This window comes from Cavia porcellus, unplaced genomic scaffold, assembly GCF_034190915.1.
Source record: "Cavia porcellus strain 051 isolate PalLab524CR breed Dunkin Hartley unplaced genomic scaffold, mCavPor4.1 scaffold_29, whole genome shotgun sequence".
In the NCBI taxonomy this organism is placed as follows: domain Eukaryota; kingdom Metazoa; phylum Chordata; class Mammalia; order Rodentia; family Caviidae; genus Cavia; species Cavia porcellus.
The window spans coordinates 30,269,350-30,288,103 of record NW_026947512.1 but is presented as its reverse complement, the minus strand read 5'-3'; the positions used below and the strand labels follow the sequence as shown (position 1 = coordinate 30,288,103).

The 18,754-nt window shown below is 36.1% G+C and overlaps 1 protein-coding gene and 1 non-coding gene across 7 annotated transcripts in view; both read right to left on the bottom strand.

Moving 5' to 3' along the window:
- The window catches only part of Uchl5 (ubiquitin C-terminal hydrolase L5), a 35,060-nt gene that overhangs the window by 15,517 nt on the left and 789 nt on the right, over positions 1 to 18,754 (bottom strand). For 2 of the 6 annotated variants that reach the window (XM_063239850.1, XM_063239849.1), the window contains exons 2-3: positions 9,687 to 9,750; positions 8,045 to 8,150 (exon numbers count right to left, since the gene is read on the bottom strand). In XM_063239850.1, coding sequence (XP_063095920.1) covers positions 8,045 to 8,150; positions 9,687 to 9,750 — 170 coding nt within the window. Of the gene's footprint in view, positions 1 to 8,044; positions 8,151 to 9,686; positions 9,751 to 17,997; positions 18,467 to 18,499; positions 18,708 to 18,754 lie in introns of those variants that run through there. The other 4 variants (XM_063239852.1, XM_063239851.1, XM_063239853.1 and 1 more) reach the window with 4 other exon arrangements.
- LOC111758326 (small nucleolar RNA U109) lies at positions 16,763 to 16,898 on the bottom strand. Its single transcript, XR_002792519.1, has one exon. It is a non-coding gene; the product is annotated as a small nucleolar RNA U109 (small nucleolar RNA).

Below are 18,754 nucleotides of genomic sequence, written 5' to 3'. Positions count from 1 at the left end.
TAAAGTAACAAGATCAATTATCCTAACCTAAAACACAGCTGATTAATTCAACAAAATTTGTTTTCCTCTCATTTACTTTCTTCTAAACTTCCTTCCATCTACCCAATTCAACCATATTTACAGTACAAATTTCAGTACACAGCACAAATTTCAGCAAAAGGTTCAGTACACAATAAATTTCAACTTACCTCTGTTTCCTTTGGAGAAATGCTGCAACATATCTATGCTTATTTGAATACTCAAAATGGTATGTATTGTTTGTACAGTCTTTTTTTTTCACAGTCTGTATAGTATTGTCATCCAGCCATTAAATGTTCATTAAACAAATTATGTAGACCTCACATTCTAACCAGAAAAGTTTAGATAGTACCTTTGTGTCAGGCAGTTTCTAGTTACTTCACATATATTCTTTTCATTCTCTCACCAACCTGTAATGAAGGAGTAATACCCACAGCCTTGTTTTGTATTCATGGAAGCTGAGGCATGAAGGGGTCTCCAAGGGCACACACCTCACCAAAAGACAGTCTAGTCTGATTCTAGAAATTCTGTACTTAACAATCACACTAAGCTAGCTCTGTACATAGAGTTAGGTTCTCCAACAAGATTGTAAGTTATTTATGGACAACAGTTTGTTCCACATTCCCTATGGCAGATGTAGTTATAAAACCACAGTCAGAAAGGACCCAAAATCTATGAATAGTGGTAAGGTTAACTACAGAAGTAAACAATTTTTTAAACTTAGAGCTTTATCCTAGAATTATTTTTTGTTATTATACTGTAATTAAATACCATTTTGTAATCAGGCTTTCTAATGATTTAATTAGCATATAAATTTTACATTTTGGTAAATCTGTTTTGCATTTCAAAAGAAAATATTTCAATTATGTTCTTCCTTTAATCTTACAGTCTTCCACTTTTTTGCTTTGCCAGAAGCAATTAAAGTTACATGAATATTTATTAACTATTAAAAATTTCTCATTGCAGTATGCATTGATAAATGTGTGTTCTTCATTTTGTTTTCCTTGTATAAGGGATTGAACTCACAACCGTGTGCTTACCAGACAACTGCTTGAGCCACTGACCTAAGTGGCCTATACTCCCAATTCTTGACAGATATAATATTATCATTACCCTTGCATGACTCCTCTCTTTAAGCACTTCTAAAATCAATGAAGTAGAGTAACAGAAGATTTGGAATCTAATTAAGATTGTTATTGTTTGTTGGGCACAGGCGCTCAACATACCATACCCCAGCCGGGACTAAGGACCACGCCAGCTTCCGCAATGCGCTACATCCCTCTTTAAATTAGCCAACCCGTGCGCACTTCGTGCTCACTCCGTACTCTGTGGCAACTCCTGACTGGCCACAGCTGGATATAGCAGCCAGAGCCTGCGTCCCATTCCCGCCCTGCTTCCTCGTGGCAGCCTGTGATTGGTCACGGCCAAATATATAAACCAGAGCCCGCGTAAATAAAGCAGCAGTTAACTGTCGCCCACAAGGGCATCTCCTGTTTCATTGGGGCTGTGCCGGTCAATTGTTACCTATCAACATGGGTTTTGATCCAAATCACAGTTCTTTAGTACATCTGAATGAATTACTTTAATCACTAAAGGAGACCACAAATGTGGTTTTCAACAAAATTCTGGCCCTTATCTTGGGCTAAAATGAAACTGTCTGAGAATAAGTATAACAGGAATGAAGTTAGAAATTAAAATTTACACTTATTCACACAATCTTTCAAAACCATGATGTATTAAAAGATATACACACAATGCTACCGCCAGTGTCCTATCACACACATCAGTGGACTTCAAGGCTATAATCCAGTTTTTAGACAAGTAAAATAAAAACTAGTTAGTTTTTTCTGAGGTCAGTAATAATTCAGTCTATGATACATTACAACTCATTTTGTGTGTGAGGGTATAGTATATATGAATACAAAAATATATGAATATAAAAGTATATATGAATATAAAAATATACAAATATAGTATATATGAGTACAAAAATACTTCTTCAAAAACTGGCTTTGCACATGCTGAAGATCAAAGCTGAACCCATATCTTTCACTGTGCAAAAAAATAAAGTCAAATGGATCAAAGATCGAAACATTGAAACAGAAACATTAAATCTGCTAGAAGACAGAGCAGGTAAACTCTTGAAGTAGGCAAAGACTTTATGAACAAAACTGTGATCACATGGCAACTGTGACAAACAGTCAACAAATGGGATCTCATCTTACTAAAAAGCTTTAAAAGCACAGCAAGAGAAACCAACAGAGTGAAGAGACAGCTAATAGTGAGTGCGGGGAAAAATGCTTGCCAGCTGCTTCTCAGACAAAGAATTAACACTGTGAACAGACAAAGAACTCAAAAAAACCAGACCTCCAAATTTAAAGACCCAATCCAAAAATGGGCATCTGAGATGAATATATACTTCTTAGATAAAGAAGTAAAAACAGCAAATAAATATATGAAAAAATATTCAACATCACTGGTCATTTAAAAGACATAAATTTAAATAATGCTGATATTCCATCTCATCCCAGAAAGAATGGCTGTAATTAAGAAATTAACTACTAGGGGACGGGGATATAGCTCAGTAGTGCAGTGCCTGCTTGGCAAGCATGAGGTACTGAGTTCAATTCCAAGTACATTCCCAAATCAAGAAATTAACCAATATCAAATGCTGAAGTGGCTGTGAGACACTGTTGGTGGGAGTATGGACTGGTGCAATCACTGTGGAAATCAGTGTGGAGATTCTCAAAAAACTAGAGCTACAGGTTCCATTTAACCTAGCCATTCCCCTTCTAAAAGCATCATTGCACAGCAATACATGGATATCTGTGTTTTAGCAGCACAGTTATAATAGCTGAATCTTGGAAAAAACCCAAATGCCCATCAAATGGTGAATGGATAAAGATATGATTTTTTAATACAATGGAGTACTCCTCTGCCATAAAGAATAACATACTCGAGACATTTCTGGAAAATGGATGCACCTTGAGACCATACTCTAAAGTGAAATAAATCAGACATACATGTGTAAATATCACATTATCTGGTATCAGAAACCAAAACATAAATAAGAACCAAAATATGTAATAAGTGTCGTGAAATAGGAAGAAAATGGTCAAATGGAGGGGAGGGACAAAGGAAAGAAGGAAAAAGTAAAAAAAAGGAGAGAAAAGGAAAACATGGAAACAAATTTTTGTAAATGGGAAGGGGAGGGGCTGAATGGAGAGGAGAGAAATGGGAAAAAAGTTGTATCATGTACAGATACAAATTCTTAATGATGTATATGATCATTACGTATAAAGAGAATATAATGGGGGCTGGGGCTTTAGCTCAGCAGCATAAGCTCCTGCCTTGCAAGCAGGCAGTCGTGAGTTCGATCACTGGTAAAGATGAAAAGGAAAAAGACAAAAAAAAAAAAAAAAAAAAAAAAGAGAGAGAGAGACTATAACAATAAAGAAAAATCTGAAAATATGTATATATAAAAATTAAATACCTAAGAATCAACCCGAGTTAAAAGACTTCTACAAAGGAAATTATAGAACACTACACAGAGAAACTGAAGACAGTGATGGAAACAATACCCATATTCATGGATCAGCAGAATTAGTACCATTAAGATGACCATGTTACCAAGAGCAATCTATAGATTTAGTGAAATTCCCATCAAAATTTCAGTGACATTCTTCACAGAACTAGAAAAAGTGATCCTGAAAGTTACATGGAAGCTCAAGAAATCCAAATAATCTTACCAAAAAAAAGCAAGGATGGAGACATCACATTATTTGATTTCAAATCATACTACAAAGTCATAGTAACAAAAATAGCAAGTACTGATTAAAAAAAAAAAGACACACAGACCAAGGAAGGAAAAAAAAAAAAAAAAGAACACAGAAACTCACAACTAGAGACATTTGATTCTGGACAAAAGAACTAAAACTATACATTGGAGAAATGTCAGCATATTTAACAAATGGTGCTGTGTGTCACCAATCAAAGATCACTGGAGCTTCACTCAGTGTATTTTAAATGCATTTTTTAAAGAAAAAAAAAAACCACAGAAATTATCACTGACACATCTTCTGCCTCCATTCTCATATCCAATCCATGACATATAAGTGTTACCATATCCAAATCTGTTACCCGCTTCCAGGCGGTTATTTACCTTCACATGGACTTCTGCAAAAGCTTTCTATTAATATCTACTCTGATATCTCATGTCACTTTTCAAATGCATTTCCAAAACTGTAACCAAAGAAATCTCTTCTAAATGAAAATCTGATCATGCCACATTTTTAAAAACACTTCAATAACTTTCTATTACAGATTAGACAGAAGTCTCAATAGGCTAAAATACACAGCACAATCAGTCTGAACTTGGTCGACTGATACTTGTTCTCCAATATTCAGTTTTGCCACCCAAAAAGCAGAACGCTTTCCAAGGATCCATTGCTGATAACTCAAGTTACTGACTTTTGGTAAAAGAGAAGGAATCACATGACGTGGGTATAGTTCACAAAATTTTCATAGATGTCAACAGAATGCACTTTCTCTGCAGTCTGGAATATGGAATTGAGACAGAATAGTTGAAATTACAACAATCATCTCAAATCATGAAGTAATCTTTGGAATAGAAGATATACACAAATTTTAAAAATGAAGGCAACTTACACAGTTCTAAGATACACAAGGAAAAAAAAACTCATTTCTTACAAACCACTGCTTTTCTAAACTTTACCCTACTTAATCTTGAATAATATATACTACCTATTCAGGGTTTTATTTCATGGAATCTCCCTGGTGCTCTACACACTCCAGTTTCAGTGACCTTCTAACCTTTATTATTAGTCTTCCATCCTTTTGCCATAAAGCTATTGTTAATCTGGAATGATCGTCAACCTCTCTCCCCTACTTAATACCTACTTAACCTTTAGATTTCAGCTAAACTGTCACTAAGAGCTTTCTCAGACTTCCTGAACAAGGTCAAGTTCCATTTTTATGAGTGTAACTAAGTATTTAACTTTGTCCCAAAAAAGTCTGTTCCCTTGACTTCTAATAGACCTTGAAAAGTCATGCCTGAGAAAAGTCTTTGTATGTTGGAGCTCTGTGCCGTACTACTAGTCTAGCAGTGTGACTTGGGATAGGAAACTGGGGCAAAATTATTAACTCAGTATCCTACAGAGCTAACGACTGAGGCCAGTCACATGGCTGGCAAATCAGTTTTATGTGACTGAGGCCCAGTAAAAACTCTGACTGCCAAGAATCAGTTGAAGTTCTCTGGATGGGCAACACCTGTACGTTATTATCAGGCAACAATGCCAGGAAAATCAGCATCATTTGTGGTACCATTAGGAGGAAACAACTAAAAGTCACATAAGAGAACTTTCCTGGATTCTGCCCCATGTATCATTTTTTCCTTGACTGATTTTAATCTATATTCTTACTGAGAATAACAATTTTCAATGAGGTCTGTGAGTCTTTCCACTGAACTATAGATCCTGAGGCGATTGGTCTTACGAACAAATACTTCTCAAATGTGTAACTGCTGTCAAGACTGAGTGCAGTCACGAGAATTCCAAACAAGCATCAGTGACCAAATGAGTAGTCTTAATAGACTGTCCCCAAACTTTTAAACATAGTTCTCATTTCATTTTATGCAGTACTTACATGCACTGTAATTTTGCATTAAATGATAATACTAATCTTCTCCACTAAACTCTGTATATACTTGAGAGCAGGAATCACTGACAATTTTCCATTCTCCAAGCATGACACATATGCGGCATACTGTGTACTCACTCGTTCTTTTCTGATGACTGAACAGATGTAGTTAGACAACCTAGCACCACTGCAGCACGATCTTAAGTAAATCACAATACCTTAACATTCTTGTCAGTGAAATGGTAACAAGATGATAATGTGTAATAGAAACGCATTATCAAAGTGTCATTCTGGATCCTTATATAAAAATTACAAGGATATAATTTCACAGGCCTGTGCGTATCTTTTCTGTTTTTGTGATACTGAGGATTAACACAGGGTCTTGCACATGCTAGAGCTACACCTCAAGTCCTTGAAGTTCCACTAGCCAATTATATTTATACCTCCAGGTACAGCATATGATTAGAGTAAGATGGTCAGGGTTATTTAAACTGATACCACTCTACATATAAATATTTATGCTATCCATTTCATGTCTGTTAATATTATATATTTAATCTGTATATTTATTTATTTATAAATAAATTAATTTTTTAAATTTCTGAAAATACTGCTTAGACTCCAGACACTTTGGGTTGGAAATTCTTACTATAAGCTCTTGAAAGCCTAAAACCAAGAATTACATATTTATAATAATATATACTGCAAGGCTCCACGGTAGGTAGAGCCTAACTGTATACCTTTTTGTATACAGTACAACTGTATCCTAGCACTCATAGAAGGTATACAGTTAAAAAACTTACAGGTATTATTGAGGAAATATTGATCTGTCAGTTTAGTAAGAACTGTTAACACCATAAAATACAGAAATGGTATTACTGGGGAACTAGTAACTTGACATCTTAATAATGGTAGCAGGAAAATACAATAAAAATAAAACATTAAATTATAGTAAAGAATGATCAGTAAAGATGTAACAGAAAAATATCAAGAGGCTTTAGAAATCATGAATTCATACACTGGCATCATTTCATTTTCTTTATAGAGTACTTTTTGGGGGGGAGTTGTTTGAGACTTGCTGTACAGTCAGGTTGGCCGTGAACTCACAATGTGGCCCAGGCTAGCCTCAAAATCATAGTGATCCTCCTGCTTCAGCCTCCTAGAGCCGTCAGCTAACTTGTTCCTTTTATTTTTTAAACATTTTTACATGAAAGAACATGTTTCTGACAAATGTGATTTTCAGACAAGGATATATGGCAGATGTTTTCTTAAAACATGAGAGGAAAATATCTAATATTTGTTATTGACAAAATTTGAACTTTCATGTGGAAATCAGAATTTTATAAAACTTGGATCAAAAACAAAACAAAAAACCTTGGACCAAACTCTGTGAACTTAAAAAATTTCATATTTAATGACTTTTCTGAGAAATGGGTAGTAATTCTAATATTGTAATTTGCTATTTCTTGTACTGACCTTATGTGTCAGTACAAGAAAGAAGTGTCTAAATCAATGATTCTTTCAAGTGAACAACGAGCAACATTATAGAATCACGTAGGATCAAAAACATTCATGTGAAGAGAAAGATAACCCAAAGAATTTTAACATAATAAAGAATAAATTTTACATTGTAGCTAACATTTAAGAAAGTAAATGACCAATGCACTATCAAACAAGTCCATTTGAAAAGCAAGAAAATCCAAAGGATTTTAACATAATAGAGCACAAACTTTATGTTCCAGACAACATTTAAGAAAATTGAATTGTAATGTAGTCTTTAAAAATATCCTAATTACCCAGGCATAGTGGCACACACCTGTAATCCCAGCCTTTTCTGGCTACATGTATATGGAAAACTGAATTTTCTTCATTTTTTCAACAAAAAGAAAAAAAAAAGCATAAAAAACTGAAGAATCAGAGAAGAGAACCTAGCTATGGGCTACTAAGCCAGCCATTAAAGAGATCGGAAATGTTTACAGTAATGTACTTTTTTCATTGACTTTGTTTGGTAAATAATTGTTTTTCATTAAAATATATGTTCTTTTGACTTGGGCATGTAACTTAATAATAAAGTGCTTGCCTAGCATGCATGAGACCCTTGTTTAATAACCAACAACCCCCCCCAAAAAAATTGTATTAACATATAACAACTTTATTGTTATTTCTGAATCTATTGATGAGTATTTTTTAAATGTTGTGGTTTCAATGTCTAACATGGAAAATATTGAAAGTCACTCCAATAAACAAAAGCTTTTTGGGGAAATGATCTTAGAAGTGTGTAAAGAGATTTTTAAGGACTGCAATACTACAAGCACACAGATAAAGTCTCTTGGCTCCTGAGATTTTTCAGGGTATCATAGGACCATACCTGCTTGGCAAAAAATATTGTGTCAAGTCTGGAGTCCTGAACCACAGAGCCTGCTGGTTCTTCTCCTGGCTGCCACTTGAATAGAAAAATTAACCCATGAACTGGCCTACAAAAAAAAAAAGGTAACAATAATTAGTGACACCAAAGCATTTTTTATAACACATCAGTAATATAGATTTAATGAGTACAATGTTAGTAAACTAAACTAATATGAGGAATTTTTAAAACTGTTACTGTCATTCATCACTAAAATGTTGCCATAAATATTAATAAAACTAAAAATTACATAAGAAAGAATCATAATAAATTTTATTTTTCAAATCTGTATATTATTCATTTCTACCTTATAATATTTCACTTAAAAACAGAAAATTGAAGACAGGTGTGGTGGCACACACCTGTAATCCTAGCACTCGGAAAGCTGAGGCAAGAGGATCACTGCAAATTCAGGACCCAGTCTGGGTGGGTTACAAAATGAGCTCAAGACCGGCCTGAGCTGCACAATGTCAGAAAGACCAAAAGAAAAGAAAAGGACAGGACAGGGCAGGACAGGACAGATCAAGACAGGACAAGACAATTAAGAACATAGCAAAACTAGATGCTAACCCTAGATTACATTTTAAAACATATATAAACTAGATGCTAACCCTAGATTACATTTTAAAACATATATAAAGTTTTTACAGAATGTTTATAGATAAACAGTTGATAGCATATATATTATTAAAAGAAGTTACCTTCATGTAACTATTAGAAATATACATAACAGTGTCAGACTATAATACGATCAGATTCCTAATGGACCACTAAGGCACTTGCAAAGTTAAATCCTTACTTTTGGCTGTCCTCTATTGTCCCCTCAACAAAAACGTTTTCTGTTTTTTAAGTCTATTTTGCAGTGCTAGGGAATGAATCTCAGGTCCCTGCTCATGCTAGGCAAACACTGTACCAAAGTAGCCATATTCTTCCCTAGTCCCCTTATACCTTGCTCCCCCATTCAAGGAATCCTTCTGCAGATACATGAACAATGCTCAAGAGTATGGAGGCTGAGGGTAAAAAGCTCTAAGTCATTGTGTTCAAAAACAAGGAAGTAGGGGAAATTTTTCCCTGGCATCTACATTAAGAATTTGAATTGTACTTTATACAATGTGATAACGTGTAATTTCTTTATTTGTTTTACTTTTGTGGAACTGAGGATTGAAGCTAAGGCCTTTCTAATACGCAACATTCCCAGTGCTTTTTACTCTTAAACAAGGTCTAATTACCCAAGCCTCTCAGAGTACTGAGATTACAGGCATATGCCACATCTGGATAATTTCTGAATTACTAATAAGACACAGCATTTTAAAATATACTTTTGTAAACTAGTTTATTATTCATGGCTTTTTAATAGTGAATTTTGTGAAAAATCAACCAGTCTGTAGTTTGTGGACATAAAACTACAAAAATTTAAGTTTGAATCTCTTGCAAGTTATATATCTATGCATTACAAATCTGTAATATCTATCTCACAGGATTGAAAAAAGATTTAAAGATAATGTATTCAACCTTGGGTAATTCATGAAAACACAGATCTAAGTACCCTTTAAAAGTTTGCCAAAGCATAGTACTGTATGTTTAACACAACTAAAATATTACTTACTTTAATTTTTCAAAATTCTCAGGCTCTAAACTCCATATTTCTTCTACTTGGGCACCTCGGCAACCTAAAATAAAAATTATTTAGTAAAACTTCGTTTTCATCACAAAATACTAACTTCAAGAAAGGCACATCTAAGGATAGTATGATATGACAAATGAAATAGTAAAACTGATAAAGTTCAAAGTCAAACCCTATTACTATCTTTAGTAATTCTCAATTATTTTTTTAGAGAGTATATTATAACTTTATAGTTTTAAGAGTCTAATCAGCATTCTAGGACTATTTCTTCTGTTTCCCTCAATCTCTGGCTCCTTTTCAGCTACCAGGTTTCCCTTACTCTGTCCCTAGCCCTCTTTTTAATTTTCCTTCTTAATATACACTTTTTTACCCTTTACAACTATTGGAAAGAGAGAGTAGACTAGTACAAACACCGTGGAAATCAGTGTGGAGATTCCTCAAAAAAATTAGGATTAGAGGTCCCATTCAACCCAGGTATTCCCCTTCTGTGTATCTTCCCAGAAGGATTGAAAAACATCACACCACAGTGACATATGTGAAACCATAAGGTTCAAAATATACAATAGTCACTGTGAAATGGGAGGAAACTGTTCAATAAAAAGAAGAAACTAAGATAGGGGAAAAGAGAAAGGATAGAAGGGAAAAGAAAAAAATGCAAGTTAGTTATACCATTAGTGTCACTTAGTTCACTGAATAAGAAAGGTTGTGCTAATATTGAATGAAGAAATTTTTATGCCCATATTTTGTACTTGAGTGACTAAAGATAATGATGTGTAATTTATCAACAATTGTTACTTTTTATTTTGTTGTGAAAATTTGCTTTACCTTTTTTTCTTAATATTAACAAGTAAAAAAAAATATATATATATGTATATATATATACACACACACTTTTTTCCTTCTGGAAAGTAAAGAATTACCACTTCACAGTGACTTTCATCTCACAGCTTTACTTCTGGGCTTTTCCCAAGTTTCAACTATATACTTTCAACTATTTCACAATCACCTCTCTTCCCTTCCCAAACATGCTCTATGATAGTGATTTTCAACCAAGGGATTTTTATTCCTTAAGGAGCATCTAGTAATATCTACAGATACTTTTTATTGTCACAATTGTCACTAAAATAGGGGGATATTATTACTATGTAGTAGTAGAGGTGGGCAACAGTGGGAACAGTGGCATATGCCTATAGTCTCAACTACTGGAGACTTGAGACAGGAGGATTGCTGGAACCCAGAAAGTTGGGACCAGCCTGAGCAACATAGCAAAACACTACTAAAAAAAAAAAAAAAGTTTAAAAAACCATTTAGCCCAGCCAGATGTGGTGGTACATACCTATCATCCCAGCACTTGGGAGGCTGAGGCAGGAGGACTGCTGTGAATTAAAGGCCAGTCTAGGCTACACAGTGAATTTAAGGCTAGCATGGACTACATGATAAGGCCTTGTCTAAAAAAAATAAGAAAAAAAAGAAAAAGAAAAAAAAAATCATTTATCCTAAACAGTACCATGTAAAGTTGAGAAACCATATAAATAATCAAGTACTCTCAAATTGCTGGAGTTTGAAACATGGCTTTGCCATTTACTACCTATATAACTATTTAACCTCTCCCATCTCCAGTATGCAAAAGAGTAGTTGTGAGAAAAGAGAATACATGAAATTCAGCTAATGTAGTGCCTAATTTTAGGTATATTACCACAATATCAAAAATTTGCATTTACTAGTGTCTTCTATGTATAAAGTGCTTTAAACACATTTTCTCTAATCTCTTACAAGGCAAGAACTGAATGGAAGAGGTTCTGAGATATTAAGTGGCTTGCCTAAATGTACTACAGCTTATAAATTCCTGAAAACTAATTAAAATCCACATTTAGTTCCAAAGTTTAGGTACTTTCTAATGTTTTTGACTACATTCAAATGAGAGCTAGAGAAGTCTTTAGGCCACCTGTAAAAAAATTTTTTGTTGTTGTTTTTTAATGGGGTTGAGGATGTAGCTGAATGGTAGAACATGTATGAAACCCTGGGTTTAATCACTAGCACATATAAAATTTTTGTTTTGGACAGGTCAATAAATAGTGTGACTTCAGGCACTCATATCGTTCTGCGCCTGTTTGATCTGTTTAGCAAGTACCCACTGTGTACTTACTCTGGTATTAAAAAGTATGCACAGGAGAATTACTGTACAAATTCTAAATAGAAAAGAACTTAAAGAAATCTATATTACTAGCAACAGATCAAGACTGATAGATACATATATCAAGTTAGGGGAAAAAAGTCATAAATATGAACCTATATTTTAATGAGTACCAAGAAGGCATAGAAGACACTAACGCAACTGTGAACGGTGGTTACTGCTCCTACACAGCCACTGCTCAAAAAGCTGCCAAACATTAAAATAGTCTATATATCATACCACATTTAAAAAAAGGAAAAGCCATGCATGATATCGCATGCATATAATCCCAGCACTCAGGAGGCTGAAGCAGGAGGACTGTTGTGAGTTCGAGGCCACCCTGGGCTATATGTGAGCCTGTCTCCAACAAAATAAAGGAGAAAAAGAAAAAACTCTCCTAAATAAAAGTGCTTCCAAACCTTTTACACAGGCAGAATTTCAAGTGATGATACTACTTTAAAAATTGTATGTTAAACACATTTGTTTATGTAAGTAAAGCACAGCACCTGTTTGCATCTATATGCTTAAACACACTCAATATCCAACACATTATATAGTGGGAAGAGAAATAAGCAATGATTGCAGAGATCTGGATTGTAAGCCTAGAAACTGCCTTAAAGTTCTTAACTTTAAGTAAAAACACAAACCCTTTGATTCTCACTTTTCTAGTATATACAGAAAATAAAGTTATTGCCTGCTTTACTTGATGTAGAAAATTTTGGTGAGCAATACAGTAATCAAACACTAACACAAAGAACTTAATACAAACTGCTCTAATAATTTATATTAAGTAAAAGGAAAGAGGAAAACTTTTATGGGTTAATGAAATAAATAAACTTACAAAGTAACTTTTGGGTGTCAAGCTATCCCCTAGCAAGGACACACACAACTCAAGGACAGTACAGTATGCATAAATTACATACAAGGAGTTACAAGACATATTCTGTAAGTTCAGAAGTAGGAGAGATTATTATATCCGTGCTGCTGAGAAAAACTTTCACGGATAACTGAACTGTGTCTGAAATGGGACTGATATGTTTTGTCACCTCTACCAGAAAACAAAAAAAGTAGATACTAAAATTAAGGTAACAGAATTTCTGAAATATTTACATATCAACTAACACATTTACGATATTGGTAGTCTCTAAAAGTGTTTTCCTACAAATAATTTCAAAAATAACCTTTTTACAACTGAAGCCTTCCTCCCCCCAAAAATGTATTCTGGTGGGGTTCTCCCAAATTGTTGCCAGTACCTTACTCAAATACTCAGTATGTTGTCTTTCAACAGAATGGTATTCATTCATTTAGACAAGGTTTTACCAAATTACCCAAGCTTGCCTCCAAACTGCAATTCTGATGCTTCAGGAATGTAGTCAGGACTACAGGCATGCATTCCTATGATGAGGTCCAGTAAGCAGTTTTACACTATGAATCTCATTCCTCTAACCTTACCAAGTCCACCAAAAGCATTAGGAATGGCTGCAGCTTCTGGACTTCCCACAAAATATATCTGCATTCTGTTATCCCATAGTATAAATGCCATTTGGCTGATGTGACCAAACAGGAAAAAGCGGATTAACAGCCCTCAAACAACCTCTCCAAAATCAAGGACTATGCAACACTTGAGCTGAATGGGGAGCCCTAACTTGGAGGCACTATTAACTTGCACTCCTCCAGTAAGCCTCATTTTAGGAGCCCAACCCTAGCTAACTTCCGAGACTATACTTCTGCTTCTTACATGAAAGGCAGGTATTAATTCACCTCTCCTCAAAGCAAGGAAAAATACACCTCAGAAATGGTCTGAATGGGCCTTCATGTTAAGCCATCAACATGTTGACTCAAAAGTCATTCAGATCTGCCTTACATGAGTCAGCTGTTACAGATAAAGATGACTCCAGACTTTCCATCATGCCAAAGTGGAGTCTGCAAATTACTAATACAACCTGTTGTAAATGAGTTAATGCCTCAGGCCAAAAGAAAAGGTCAATACAAAAACTTAAGGACAGAGCTAACTGGCTTTCTAACATGTATACTGGGAGATAAACACATTTGGTTATAGGTCAAGTCAGATTAATCACAGTATCTGAAGGAATGGAATATTTGGCATGGAAAGGAAAGATAGATATTGTTCAGAGACAATTCTCAATGTGCTTCTCCTAGCTCTGCATGTTTTCTGAGAGGGATCACTGGCACTGCTTAAGATTTCTTCTTCCCCCAGCAGTGGAGAATAAACCTAAAGCCTAGGAACTTCACACTAAGCTTAATATATTCCTAGCCCTTTATTTTTTTTAATCCTTTGAAACATGGTCAGGCTAAGTCATTAAGTTGCCCATGCTGGGCTCAAATTTGGAACCCTCCTGCCTCAGCTTTCCAGACTGCTAGGATAATAGGTATATAACACTACGCTAGTTGAAAGCAATGGAGCATAGTACTAGCTTTTCAAGAATGTTCAGTTAACAGATTTGGAAGACTGAGATAACTGCAGCAGATGGAAGACTTACTTATAGTTGTGAATAATAAATGATGCCGAGACAAAAATTGAGCAGGTTTGCTAACAGGCCCTCTGTAAGAAAGAGATTTTCCTAGGCTCAGAGTTCTTCAACTATAACACAGACTCACTGTGTATGCAGCATCCACAGTGGTCTACTTCCATCCTGACTTCAAAAACAAGGGAACGCTCACAAACACCAATCTCCTGCAGTGCGCTAGGCTATGAGTAATACGAACATTTTTCTGCATACCAGAAGTTTTCTGACAGCACCTATGAAACTGGCAAGCCAATCTGTTAGCTTGCAGCAGGATAAGATGAAACCTTTATAATTCTTAACAGATGTTGGACTTTGTCAGATGCTTTTTGCACAACTGAGTTTTTTTTAGTTTAATACAGTGACTTCTTTTGATACTTGAATGTTAATCCAATCCTGAATGTGGATGTAAACTACCTAAGTCATCATGTGTTATCCTTTTAACTGTATTAATGGATTCAATTTCTAAAATTTTGTTTGGAACTTTTACATTTATCTTGATTATGGATGTATCTGTAGTTTTCTTGCAGTTTTTGGTTTTGGTGCCAACAAGGTAAAGCTTGCCCTCACAGAATGAGTTACAAGTACTCCTTCCTTTCCAATTTTGCTTTTAAAAATTACATAGGATTGGTATTATTTCTTAGTTGACAGAATTTAGTAGTGTTAGCTAGAAGAATTTCTTTGTAAGATTTTAAACTACAATTTGAATTTCAGTAATAAATATAAGACTGTACTGATTATTGAGTGAGCTTCATTTATAGCTTTAAAGGAATCTCTACATTTTCACCTAAATTATCAAATTTATTGACACAAAATTCTTTGTAATATTTCAATATCCTTATCATACCTGTAAAATCTGTAGTGATGTCACCTTTCTGATTCATATCGATTTTAATTTATGTCTGTCTTGTAGATCAGTCTCACTAGAGTATTATCAAATTTCACTTATCCAAAAGAAACACTTTGGTGTCATTAATTTTCCTCCGTTGTTTTTCAATTTCAACTCTGATTTTTATTGTTTCTGTTTAGCTGCTTACTCTAGGTCAGTGATAGTGAATCCATGACACATGCCTGCAGCAGCCAACTGTTATCGTTAAAACCTCTAGCTGGGGATTTAGCTCAGTGGCATAAGCACCTGCCTAGCAAGCAAGAGGTCATGAGTTTGATCCTCAGTACCTAAAAAATAAACAAAATAAAAGCTCTAAAAAGTTCACTCTCACTGTCTTAGATCAATGTGCTCTTTATTTTCTAATCCCTTAAAAGGAAAGCTCGGTCACTGGTCTGGTAGTCTGCTCTTTCTACCCTAATTCTCCCTGGGATAAAATAAGGAACATACTGTTTCTACTTATTAGTAAACTATCACAGTTTGGTTTTGGTGCATTTATGTGGTACACAGTCAACACATCAATTAATGTATAGTTCTGCTCCATCAGTTTCTCAGTTTTAAAAAACTTTTGCCATATTTCACTAAAACTTATATTTATGTATTCACTGCATTCACAAATAATTTCCCCTTCAATAATGAAACTTTTTAAATGAATTTATAATGGCATTCACAATACAATCAGATGTTTTACTTTCGAAAGAACACTTTTTTTGGGAAGAAGGTACTGGGAATTGAACTCAAGACCTTCACATTGAGCTGTAAGGTCTCACCAACCCATTACATTGCCCAGGCTAGACTAAGATTTGCAGTCTTCCTGTTTCAACCCCCCACAGTGCTGGTATTACAAGTAAGTACCACATGCCCAGCCGAAAAGCATTTTTTAGATTCGAGAACACACGGAAATGACTTAATTTTCTCTGAAGCATCTGATACCAGCATTAGATTTTTCGCAAAATTCTGCTAACAGCCAATCCATTAGCAGATATTGTTTTATTTTTCTTATGTTCAAGGTTATTTGTTTTGTTTGTTTGTTTTTGGTACTGGGGATTGAACTCATGACCTTGCACTTGCCAGCCAGGCACTTATGCCCCTGAGTCAAATCCCCAGGCCCATATGTGCAAGTTTAGAAGGTGCACTTTTTATTTCTGATGCATGACTATTTAAATCTTTCTCAAATTTCAGTATTTCCACACAAATGGAGTTGAACAATTAACTTTAAAAAACTGTCTAGTAATTATTTCTGAATGTCAATTTTAACATGTCGTAACAACTAAGTTTTTGAAATTAAAATTTAGGAATAAACCTGCAGAATTCTCAAGCTCAGGGTATGTCCAAAATTGACCTTTTTTCTTGTCCATCAAGCCTGCTTTTTTATTGTAATTGCACTTCACTAGCCACCCAAGCTGGAAACCAGAAAGTTGGTGCCTCCTTCCCCACAACCAGTGAGTGAGCAGTCCTAATAAATTTTTTCCTTTAATGTAGGAGAAATATACTACCACTCAACCTCTACTGTAAGGTTGGCAGCCCTGAAAACTCCTTTTTTTAATGTAGCATGTCATGGATATATTCCTGCTCCACAAGGAATGAGGAGAAGGCATTTGCACATGCCACTAGTGATTTAAATACAGTAAAATTTCTGTATCTTTCTTCTATCTCACTACCTCAAATTCTGACCATTTTAAAGAAACTGCTAGTTTCTCTCACTTCATTCTAATCTACTCTGCACAACACAGGCACAGTTAACTTTGATTATAAAAATAACTTCGTGCCAGCCAGGTATGGTGGCCTAGGCCTGTAATCCCAGCACTCTGGGTGGCTGAAGCAAGAGATTCACAATTTCCAGCCCAGCCTGGGAAAGTTAGCAAGATCCTGTCTCAAAATAAAAAATAAGTAAAGGGGATGTAGAGCCTGAGTACAATCCCTAGTACAAAGACAAACAAAAATAACAATAATAATTCCGAGTCAGTAATTTCAATTTCCTTATCTTTGAGGTAAATTCCCAGTGAATACCAGGTAATCCAATCAGATAGTCTGGACTTTTCAGCTTCAGATCCAAATACTCTTCTTGATCAATACGTTATGCTGTAGGCACTTTACTAGCTGTAATCACTGTACTAGTTTTATATATATACACATATATATGTATATATATACTTTTCTTTGTGCCTAAGCTCTTCCTTAACCCATGTTCTTAACTTTGTACATACTAAACACAGCAGTTAACACATTATGGCTGCCAATTCTTCAGAACAGCAGTCAGACCATTCACATTAAAACTTTCCAATCTTATCAGTGTGCTTGAAATACAGTAGATGCACAACATATGCCAGATAAATATTGCACATGTTCAGTTATATACAATAGATAATCTCCACATTAACATTTAATTGCTAGCCCGAGTACAAGTTTTAATATAATGGCTAGAATACTTGGTGAAATGTAACAGATAAAAATAAACCCACTAAGCAAAGAGGCTGCAAAGCGAAATGGAAGGAAAAAAAGCATATGTTGACTAGTATAGACGGAAATGAATAAAGGTAGAGAGGTATAATAAAGAAAGCATGTGGTCTCTAGTCTAGAGCTCTACCTCAAGAAAACTCACTTTACCAGAAACCACAACTGCTCTGGGAGCAAAAGAACCAGCGAAGCTGACTCCCACGCCCACGCAGTCAGCGTGTGTGCACGCCTACGTGCCATTCCCACACTCACAGCGTTCAGTTTGGAGTCTAAGTAGAATCTCGAGTTCCTAGGCGGCCTGGGCCTCAACCACCACCCTCGAGAAGTCACTCCCTTAGGCTGGCTTCTCCTGCAGGACTGGTACCTGAGCTAGGCACCTAAGCAACTGGCCCGGCATAGGGAGGCTCCGCAAAGAAGGGACAGTGAGTGGAAAAGAAGACGAGCACGAGGTGTTGGACAGGAGAGGAAAGGCCCTCAAGTCAAAGTATTTTGAGTCCCGAGTCCTGAGTATATAGCAGTCCACGAGACAGCCACGATCCTTGCCCTCGTGGTGTGGCTCTGAAAACTACTGCAGAAACGCGACTGCTCCAGGGCGAGGAGAGGCACACGCCCTGCGTGCCCCCACCTCAACTCCAGGTTCCCGAAGTTACTTCTCTTCAGGCACGGGGTGGCGGTGGTCTCAAGTAGCTACTCCGTGCCCCGCTTGGGCCTCCTCCCGTGACCCCCGGCCCAAAACGGTCCCCCTGGTTCTCACCGAATCCTTTAATGAGCTCGGTGAAGACCCCGGGATCGCTTTCCATGAGGCACCACTCCCCGGCATTGCCCGTCATGGCCCCGGCCACAAACCGCCCCGCTCCACCAACTCGCACTTGGCCGCCCCCCGTAACCAGCTGCCGCCGGCCACAGTTCTCAGCAAACCCGCCGCGGAGATCGTCAACCCCACGTCACCCCGCCTACTTCCCGACAGCCTCCGGGCGCCGTCACCTGCAGCGCGCCAGAGCGCAGGAAG